The 10,335-nt window shown below is 43.9% G+C and overlaps 1 protein-coding gene across 1 annotated transcript; it reads left to right on the forward strand.

Moving 5' to 3' along the window:
* Window positions 1-923: 923 nt before the first annotated feature.
* PSMG1 (proteasome assembly chaperone 1) lies at window positions 924-7,969 on the forward strand. The gene is made up of 7 exons (XM_048290891.1): window positions 924-1,084; window positions 1,344-1,441; window positions 2,637-2,788; window positions 3,139-3,201; window positions 5,175-5,373; window positions 6,234-6,370; window positions 7,433-7,969. The coding sequence occupies exons 1-7, from the start codon at window positions 963-965 to the stop codon at window positions 7,505-7,507; spliced, it is 846 nt and encodes a 281-aa protein (XP_048146848.1). The 5' UTR covers window positions 924-962; the 3' UTR covers window positions 7,508-7,969.
* The last annotated feature ends 2,366 nt before the right edge of the window (window positions 7,970-10,335 follow it).

Here is a 10,335-nt window from a genome sequence, read left to right on the forward strand (position 1 = left end):
TGACTTTGGGGGAGTGTTTTGGTTTGTTTAAAAGCAGGACGTGCATCTGTGATCAGGCAGCATGAACGGAGGGAAGCATTTAAAGTGCAGGACAGAACTGTAAGGGAATCAGATTCTTTAGTGTTAAAGGCTTTGATGATGTACATGTGTTAGCGGACCAAAGTAAAGCTGTACATACACCTGGAATGTCACTGTGCTCTTATTTGGTTCAGCCAGGCCAAGGGCCAGGTCCTGCCCTTGGGTCACAACAACCCCATGGAGCTCCAGGCTGGGCAGAGGGGCTGGAAAGCTGGGAAAGGCCCTGGGGGTGCTGGTGCCAGCGGCTGGACACGAGCCCAGGGGTGCCCAGGTGGGCAAGAGGCCACTGGCCCCTGGGCTGGGTCAGGAATTGTGTGTCCAGCAGGAGCAGGGCAGGGATTGTCCCTCTGTGCTGGGCACTGAGAGGCCCCTCGAGGGCTGTGCCCAGTTCTGGCTCCTGCAGGAGAGCCCTGGAGGGGCTGGAGCGTGTCCAGGGCAGGGAAGGGAGCTGGGAAGGGGCTGGAGCCCCAGGAGCGGCTGAGGGAGCTGGGAAAGGGGCTCAGGCTGGAGCAGAGGAGGCTCAGGGGGGACCTTGTGGCTCTGCACAAGTCCCTGACAGGAGGGGGCAGCCGGGGGGGTCGGGCTCTGCTGCCAGGGAACAGGGATAGGACAAAACGGCATCGCGTTCAGCCAGGGGAGGTTTAAATGGGCTATTTGGAAGATTTTCTCCCCTGAAAGGCTGGTTAATCCTTGGAAGAAGTTGCCCAGGGAGGCGATGGAGTCACCATCTCTGCGAGCGTTCCAGACGCGTCTGGATGGGGCCTTTGGGGCCGCGGTTCCGCGCTGAGGGGCGGTGCTGGTGCCGCCTCTCCGCCCGCGGTGACCCCGGAGCCGCCCGGGCTCTGTTCCGGCGGGGCGGGGCCGCGCAGGCGCGGGCGGCGGCCATGGCGACCTTCTTCGGGGAGGTGGTGGTGGCCCCGTCCCGCGCCGGCCTGGACGAGGAGGAGGAGGCGCGGGAGGAGACGCCCGAGGACCGGGAGATCCGCAGGGAGATCGAGAAGAAGAGGTACCGGCGGGGGCTGTTCGGGGGTGGTCAGGCTGGAGAGCAGGGAAAGGTTCTTCCCCCAGAGGGTGCTGGGCACTGCCCAGGCTCCCCAGGGAATGGGCACGGCCCCGAGGCTGCCAGAGCTCCAGGAGCGTTTGGACAGCGCTGCCAGGGATGCCCAGGCTGGGATTGTTGGGGGGTCTGGGCAGGGCCAGGGGTGGGACTGGATGATCCCTGTGGGTCCCTTCCAGCTCGGGCTGTTCTGTGGTTCTTTTCCCAGGGAGGTCGATGTCCTGTGGACCTGGAAGTCGCGCGGCTGTGCCGAGGAGCCCTTGGTGTGCTCCAGGTTCCTTGTGGCCATAGGAAGGAACGCTGCGGGTGCGTGCAGAACCAGATGCTGCTGGGGTTTGGGGGGCAAATTTGAGGAGGCAGAAGGTGGGAGGGAGGTGTAGGTGTGCCAGGACATTCCCTTCTTCAAGCCCCAATGTCCAGCCTGGCCTTGGGCACTGCCAGGGATCCAGGGGCAGCCCCAGCTGCTCTGGGCACCCTGTGCCAGGGCCTGCCCACCCTCCCAGGGAACAATTCCTGCCCAATCTCCCATCTAACCCTGCCCTCCTTGAGTTGAGGTCATTCTCCCTTGTCTTGTCATCCCAACGCCTTGTGAAAAATCCTTTTCCAGCTTTCTTTAAGCTCCTCTATTTACTGATTTTGCAGCTCCTCCTTTAGGAGCAGAGGTTAAACCTGGAGGCAGGTGAGTTTTCCAGAGAAAGCTGAAAGTCCTCTGTACATGTAAAACGTGGTTTTTGTTACAGCTGTTTATTCCTCCTGAAAATTGATGTATTTTCAGTTGAACGGGAAAAATGAAGTATGTTTTAATTTGAGGTTTTAGTTGGGGCAATCCCCCTTTTCCTTTACCTGGCTTTTGTTTGGTAAACTCTCCGGGATTGTTTGTTAATTGGTAAAAGTTTTGTTCTAATAGCACTGAGAAGTCTTGCTTGCAATTAAGTTGCATTTAGATGGCATTTAGATTTTATCTAAGTTAACTTTGCTAGTTTGTTTGCTTTTGGTTCAGGCTTTTCCTTTGAAAATCGCAATAGAAATTTTGGATATGTCTTCTGTAGTTTTTGACCGGAATCTGATTTATGAACATTTTTGCAACACTCTTGCCTTGCTTAGAATCAATGTAATAGTTCTGCCTTGCTGCTTCTATGATTTTTGTGTCTAATCTGTTGTATCTGCTATGTCAAAAAGTATTAGTGACTTACTATTTCACATCCTTAATTAATATAAAAGAAATTGAAGTTGATTGTAATGATATAATTCTTAAGAACAAGTGATTTTTATGTTAGGGATCTGTATGTTGAGCAGCTCTTCATCTTTTTAAATTTGGATGCAGTGGGGCTACTCACGTTGCTGATGTTTCCTGGATTTGGACAATAAATTGAAGTGGATAAAAATGAGTTATTCTTCCTTCAAATTGCAGAAGAAAAATCTATTTTAGTCCAGCTATTTATCTGTGAGAGAGAGGTTTTATTCTTCATAAATTAACAGTATTTTTTTTGGATTTTTGCAGCTTTCCTGTCGTCTTTCATCCTGGATTCTGTGTGCTGGGAAGTGGTTGGAGTTGTGAAGCTGTGGAATGAGTGGTGCAGGACATCCAGCACCACAAACGTCCTCCCCACAGACTCTTTCTGTTTGTTCTACAGATTAATATCAGATCCCACAGTAAGTGACTTGAGCATTAATTCCTCTGAGTTTTGGCTTTCTGAAGAAGAGAGCCTTCATCCACCCCCAGACAAGGCACTGTAGGATCATGGAATAATCTCATAAATCATCTGAAGGGTTAATGCTCACTAAAACTCTCTGCAGTTCTGGTGTGTGAAGCTCAGCACAAAGATGTCACAGCCTGATGGCTTCAGTGCATTCGTGAGCAAAAAATCCTCGTTGAAACAGAGTTAAAGAAACCCAGAATAACTGATCAAGTTGTCTGCAGCCATATCATCCTTACAGGTGATTTTGAGCTGCTGTTGTGCTCTTTAAGCCACTTGCTAACATGACTTTTTACTTTTTTTAAGGTTTTATTGTGCCAGTGTAGTTGCTACGTTGCTGAGGATCAGCAGTTCCAGTGGCTTGAGAAGGTAAAACTGGCAGGGAAATAAATTGAGTAATAAAATCTGAAGGATGGGGATCTTCTTCTCTGGTACTTTAAACATGACAGTGTTAAATAACTTTCCCCTGTGGTTTTCTTTCATGCAATATTCAAAACCAGATAAATTTACTCTCTGCAGAGTCTCTGAAATCCCTTTCAAGATGCTGCCAGTTGTATCTGCTGTAGCCTCCCAGCTGAGTGCAGTCACTCCTTTTGGACAGTGTCAGTTTTGTTGGCCCTTAACCACTTCCCAGACCTTTTTCCTGCTTGGTTTTTATTTCCTATGGCTTATTTCAGCTGCATTTTAGCTCTGGGAGAATTCTTCCTTAAAAAAAAACCAGCAGCAATTTGTACAGCTGCCAAAGGATCACCAGACAAACCAGTTGTGGAACTCGTGGTGGATGGTGTCAGCTGCTGGGTGTGTTCTGTGCCTTTCCCAAGGGAGAGCTGTAGGGGAAGGTGCCTCCCAGGCAGCATTTGTGCCATTTGTTCCCAGATTTAACATTCCCAGTGCCTCACCCCAGCATCATCCAGGTACAGCAGCACTGCTGGCTCAGTGAAGTCTCTCCAAATATCATCATTTTGACTTTAATAAGATAAAGCCGGGGGCGAATGTTCCGCCTCTTGATTTTCCTGATGGATTTGGGTCACTGCTTTGCCTCGAGGGAAGTGTGGCTTATTTTGTCTTGCTGTCTGTCTGCTCCCTCCCTCCCTGCCTTGAAACCTCTGTTGAGCTGATGGACAAGCAGGGGTTCTAAAGCTGTGGTTAGAGATAAGTACAGCTTTGGTGGGGGATCGTGGCTCATTTTGAAGTGCAGAAACCCTGAGACCTCAGACATTTTGCTTTTGCTGTATTCCACACATTCCTGCACTTCATTTAAACTGGGATTGCAGAAGAAAGCTGACTGGGGGGTTGTTGTCTTCCCCATTTGTTTGTGGCTATGTGTGATTTCAAGTGTGGGTGTTCATGAACAGCAGGAGTGTGGTTGTACCAAGGCAATGTTCCTGAGTATTTTTAGGCTTTGTGGTTATTGGTATTTTTAAATGTGCAGCAGAAACCTTGTGCTGGCAATGTTTTGCTTTTAATGTGGATTGCAGACCTGTTCTTTGTGTAGTAAATCCTGATTTCCTGAGCATCTCCACGAGTCAGATCCTTGCACCTGGGTGTGTTTTCTCAGTAAGGGATCACTGACAAACAAGAACACACAGGCTGAAGTTTTGCAGCCAGGCATTCCAGCCAGTGTTCCCAGCAAAGCAAGTGGAAAATATGTGGGCTTCTGAGTATTTCTGTCAGATGTCTATCAACAGTGGTGACACGGTGATGGGAGGGAACAGGCAGCTTCCCTTCTGGGATTGGTACACAGACAGAAACAAGCAAGTTTCTGTCACAGTTTCCAAATTCTCTATTTCCTTTACTTCTGTTGGTGTTTTGTGATGGCCAGAATGTTTTGTACTTCAGAACTCTGTTCTTTGAATTTGAGAAAGAGAACCTTAAACTTTCTTTCTCAATTCAACTTGAACAGAATTAACTAAAATCAGAGTATTTAAAATAAAGACTCTTAAATTATTGTAGGACATCCAGGGAGCACAATTTTCATTTCAAATGTTTTGCAGCTCAGTGAGCTCCCTGTTTCTATTTGCAATCCTTTTTGTTTCTGTAATCACCATTAATTAAAGCAGTAAATCATAATATATTGAATGGAAAGTGTTGAAGACCTAAAACCTCTCCAGAAGATCACTAGACTTGGTAAACATGTCAGCTGTTGTTTTGGGGCTTTTTATCTCCATCCCAAGAGCAATACCTGGGAAATTTCTACCTGAAGGCTGTGAATCAAACCTTAGTAGTCTTGCAGACCTGAGCTGAAGTGCCCTTTGCACTGAAATTGAAACGATTCTTTGAGGTTTCTCTGCTTTTATTGTGAAAAGAGAAACTTTGCTGATGTATTTTTTTTTTAATTTCAGGTTTTTGGCTCCATGCAGAAGAAAGGCTTGCAAGTAACCATCCTTTCCACATGTCCTGTAGCTGATTATAAAACTCAGGAATCCACTCTAACACTTGCATCTCCATTCCTGAAAGCCTTGAAGACCAAAGAATTCCAAGACCAGGTCTGCTGCCCGCTGCTGGAGCAGCCCAACATTGTGAGGGATCTTCCTGCTGCTGGTACTTTGCAGTTCCAATTATTTACAGGGCTGCTGGTGGTAACACAAAATGCCCTTTGAGGAGCATCCCACTGCAATTAGAATTTTTGCTTGATTGTGGGAACTGGCTGACAAGTGAGCTCTTTAAAAATTATTTCCTAATAGTTTCCCTTCTTACATTTTACCCTGGAAAATAAGGATGAGTTTCCAAACAAATCCTTTTACCCTTTGTGTGTGGGACAGAAGTAGTGGAAAATTATTTAGTGTAGCCTTACAAAGCGTATTGTACAGTGAGTTTTTTTTAAATTTTACTTATGAATTAAGTAAGGTTTATTAAGAATTGTTTTCATCTGAGCATCCAAAGTAAAGGCTCATAAAATCCTTTCTGTATATTACAGGTAGGGAAAGTTGCACAGTGCTGCTGATCAACCTCATGGGAAAGTTAGATTCAGTTTTATTATCTAATTTAATAAAATCCTCGAGCTTTTCATTTTCCAATCCCAAATGGTAGCAGCATGAGGAAAAACTTGTCTGGCAGGAGCTAAAAGTGGATGATTTTCTCTTGTTCACATTTTTTTATGTTTGGGTTTTTTTGGGGGTTTCTTTTTTGGGTTTTTTGCAGCTGTTGATACTATTTCTATTTACCAACAGTACAGTTTCCAGTTAAGGTATTTGCCAGGAAGAAATACCTGCATTTAACTAATTTTTGGTGGTTTTATTTCCTTGTCTATCTAGAGGACGAGGGGTGGCTGCTCCAGCAGTCAGGATTCTGAGCAGTTAATTTAGAAACTTCCATGGGTTTAAAGTTCTGATTTTTGTACCCAGAACTGAGATTCCTTTTCTGCTGAATATAACACAAATTTTCCTTTGACTTGTGCTTAGTCCTGAGTTACTGTCAGGTGTGGCAGATCCCTGCAGTGCTGTATCAGTGTTACACTGATGTCATCAAGCTGGACACGATTACCATTGAAGCCTTCAAGCCTCTGCTTTCTTCTGAACTCCTGAAGAGTTTAGCCAAGGTAAAATTTCCTATTTAAAATTAATGGGAGCTGTGGGCTTGTTTTGTCTGTTTTCATCTCTTGCATTCTGCTGTTCCTGTGCCTCTGAGGGGATTTCATCTGAAGAGGCAGAAAAATACAGATTTTAATGGCAGTGCTTGCACCTGCTGTAACATCTATGTGGCTTAGAAAGAATGAATCCACAGCTTCCCTCAAAACTTCATTCTGATTTTTTGGGCTCTTCCAGTGGTATATCAGGGAGGGATTTCTTGTGTTTGTGTAAGCTGCAGTTTCCTTTGGAGCTGTCTCATTTAAAACTTCTAAGCTTTTTGTTGTGTGGTTTTTTTAAATTTTACAGTCATATACCAGATGGCTCCGTTCTAGTTGTGTATCTGCCTGTTTTCTGGCATACAGGAAAGCTTCTTAAAATACCCATTTTGATCTATAACTTTTTTGCCACTAAAAGACCAAACTTCTGAAGATGATTTTTAACATTTTTGCACTAATCCAGCAGCTGTGAAATCCAGCCTGGCCTTGGACACTTCCAGGGATGGGGCAGCCACAATTTCTCTGTGCCAAGGCCTCACAGTAAATCCCATTACTCCCATAAATTCCCATTGCAGCTCCTGAAATGAATGTTTTGCTCTTTCTGAAATGTTTTAAATTGAATTTTAGTTGGTTGAGAACACTTTGAACCCAGATTTCAATGCCAAAGAGCTCTGTGTGTACTGAGGTGTTTATTTCAGCTCCAAAGTCAGTTTTCAGTAGACCTCATTCTGTTCTGCTGAATAAGTCTGACTAAAACATTAAGTATTTAAACTCTGCAGGAGAACAATGACAAATACAGAGACTTTCCCCTTCATATCCAGGTTAGGAGGAATGCAAAATAATAAATCCTACTTTATTGCTGAACTGCAGATTCCTGTGGATAACTTCATTCAGAAGACCTGAGTTTTGCTCACAGTTAATACTTTAAGAAAAGTGATGTTCAGAATAATAAAAAGGGGAGCAGAGGCCAGTGGAGGAGCTCTTGTTTCGTTCCCAGCAGTGTGGGTGATGCTGATCCTCTCTTCCTTTCCCCAGGATGCCTCTGAGAGCACAAAGGTTTTGAAGAAGTTCCTGACAAGCAGTGAAACTCACAATAATATCTACATCTGACAAGGACATTTATGCTGCACTTTTGTAGACTCCAGTTTATTCTCTAGAGGACTTCTGGGAACTTTTTTTTTTTGTCCCTTAAAAGTAGAATAAATTCCAGGAGATTCTTACTTTTCCACTCATTTTTGTTGCTTTTAACTTCATCACTGTAAACACCCTCCTGCATGGCTTGGGAGACTTTCTTCCAGAGTGATTTTAGGAAAGACATCTTGGGCATGAAAAGCAACTCCTTTTTCTCCTCCTGAAGGGATTGTCTTACCTGAAAGTATTCCTTTTATATGTAAAAGAGGAAATGTAGTTAAGGAATTCTGTCTGTATCTAACAAGAACTCTCCTTTTTTACTTTATTTTGAGACCTGAAGGTTTTTCTAATATTTGATGCTCTTCAAAGATTTGTCTGTGATGGAGAAAATACACTCTGTCCTTTTACATCCACAAATACAGAGAATTTTGTTTGCATTTACTTATGGCTCCACATGCCCTCTTTAATGTATGTATTGATACAAAATACAGTAATTCAAGTGTGGTAAATGCCTTTAAAACTTGCTAGTGGAAAACAATCTCCTGCACAAAGGGGCTGGCAGGATCACAAGCTGCTTCAGCTGGATTTGCCAGGGCCAACTGATTTAATCCACTTTAAAAACACCAAAATTTGGGCAATGGTAGGAAAAATAAAAGATCTCTTAGGCAGAGTGTGTGAATTTTAGAGGAAAGTAAAAGTTTTTAAAGTGTCTCAAAAAATTCTCTGGAAGTTGGTAACAATTTCAGCAGTTTATTTAAAGTATTAACTAGGACTGAGGTGTGGCTCTGAGTGGTACTCTCTGTTTAATTTAACATTTTGTTGAAGAAAATGCTGTTAAAGAAGGTATTAATTTGCTCCCAGGTAATTCTGTTCTCTGCTGAGTGTAACTTTGACTTACACTGGATGCTCAGTGGATATCTTTGAACAGTGTTTTCCTTCACAGAACTGTCATGGATTTAAATTTCACTTCAGGTAACAGATAAGCAGATCTTGCCTAAAGTGCTGGATTTTGGAACTGGATTTTGGAACAAATTCTGAAGCTTTCTTGGGGTTTTTTTCCCCATTTCTGTCCATCCTTTTGATTCAAAAATTGGTTTCCTGTGTGAGCTGAGAATTCTGTTGCTCTGAAAGTTGGCTGCACCATTTTCTTACTTTTACGTGTTTGATTCATAATAAATAAAGCAGATAACAAGAAATACCTTTAACAGTAAATTATGCAGACTCTCAGAGGAACTGTGAATTTCTTGTATTGGTGTGATCACCCAGGCAGTTTACAATGTTTCAAAACAGTTATTATATTACATTTAATTCAGTTTTTACTACCTGGGTTTATGCTGAGGTGTGAGAATGCTCCTAAACACCTTGAATAAAAGTGGCAAACAAAACCCTGGCAGCTTGGGAGATGAAATCAGACTGAAACTTGGTGTTTTGGCAGAATTCTTCAAGGGTTCACTCTTTGTGCTTGGAAGCTCTCCATAGCAGGAAATGTTTATGTAGGATGTGGTAGGGAAGTACTGTAGGGCAGTGAAATAAGAGATTTTAATTTAAAATTCTGTCTTTTCCCATAGTTTGATGTAGGAAGCAGCTCAGATTCACCCCTTAAATATTGTGGAAGCCTCAGAACTAATGATGAACTGTGTCTCTCATAAGATGTGAGTGTTGACTGAAGATTTTTTTCCATATTTGAATGTTGCTGCCTTTTTTATTTTCCCTTCTGTGCTCTCCAGTATCTACCAAGAGCCTGCAGTGAGGCTTTCTTGTTTCCTAACAGCTGCTGGGTTTAATCCTTGTAGGAGTTCACAAACTTCAGACTTGTCAAATGTGGCAGATGGCTTCAAAGCTTTGGGGGAAGAAGTTTGAAATGTGGTTGTGTAAGACTTGGTTTCTTGAGGTGTTTGCTAAATGCAAATTGTGAAACCAGAGTAAGCTGTGAGACTGGAAGAGAGGGGTTTTTTTTCCCACTTTTTAAAACCATTTAAGCCACTTTTTACCTTTTTTTCAATTACACTGATCTGTCTTCTCCTGAATGTCTTCCAAACCAAGGGCTCTTCTTAAGTCCACTCTCCTTTGTCACACTGCAGAATTTATTTGGTAGGCAGAGGTGTTTTCCCATTCCTGAAGGCTCTGACTCCCATGGTGATGTGCCTGACCTAAAAGTCCTGGATTCAAGGTGCATTTTATGGAGGCTCCGTTGCTTTTGCCTTGGAACCTGTTGGAGTCTGTGCAGTGCAGGCCACAGGTGTGAGAGCAGGGCTGTACAGACAAAGGTCAATTCCAAGCCAGGAAATCTGGGACTTACTTGAATTTCTTACAAAATGGCCACATTTGGATGCCAAAACAATGGTACTGCTGCTGCTCTGCTTTCATTTTCCCTGTGGTTGTGGCCACACACAGCTCTGATGCTCCAGTTGTAGAATTCTTGCAGTCTGTTGAAAATGCAGCATGAAAACAGGCCCTGCTCTGCTTCCCGAGTGCTCCTCTATCCCATTATGTTCCCTCTGGATTTCACCAGTGTTGTACCAGTTCTTTCTGTTCCATTTCTCCTGCTGTGAGCCACCAGCAGAAGCAGTGGTGCTGTGCACAGAAAAATGAGCCTGAATGTTCCTGTTGGAGCCCAAACCTTGTGGCACTAAAACAGGGAATGATGGAGCTCAGATCCTGAGGGTTGCTTTGGGTGATTGCCTCCTACCTGGCAAGGTGCTCCCTGAACTTCTGTGTTCCCCCTGCACAGCAGAAATGAGGGAGAAAAGAGATTTGTTCTTTTGTTAGTCCATCCTTGATGTTACACAGAGAATCATGGAATGGTT

This window comes from Corvus hawaiiensis, chromosome 2 (genome assembly GCF_020740725.1).
Source record: "Corvus hawaiiensis isolate bCorHaw1 chromosome 2, bCorHaw1.pri.cur, whole genome shotgun sequence".
Taxonomy (NCBI): Eukaryota; Metazoa; Chordata; class Aves; order Passeriformes; family Corvidae; genus Corvus; species Corvus hawaiiensis.

Bases quoted from the DNA above. Each gene is read 5' to 3' on its own strand.
- PSMG1 (XM_048290891.1), top strand. From the start codon at position 963: ATGGCGACCTTCTTCGGGGAGGTGGTGGTGGCCCCGTCCCGCGCCGGC. The intron at 1,085-1,343 runs GTACCGGCGGGG...TTCTTTTCCCAG, and splicing joins AGGGAGATCGAGAAGAAGAG to GGAGGTCGATGTCCTGTGGA. The intron at 5,374-6,233 runs GTACTTTGCAGT...ACTTGTGCTTAG, and splicing joins GAGGGATCTTCCTGCTGCTG to TCCTGAGTTACTGTCAGGTG.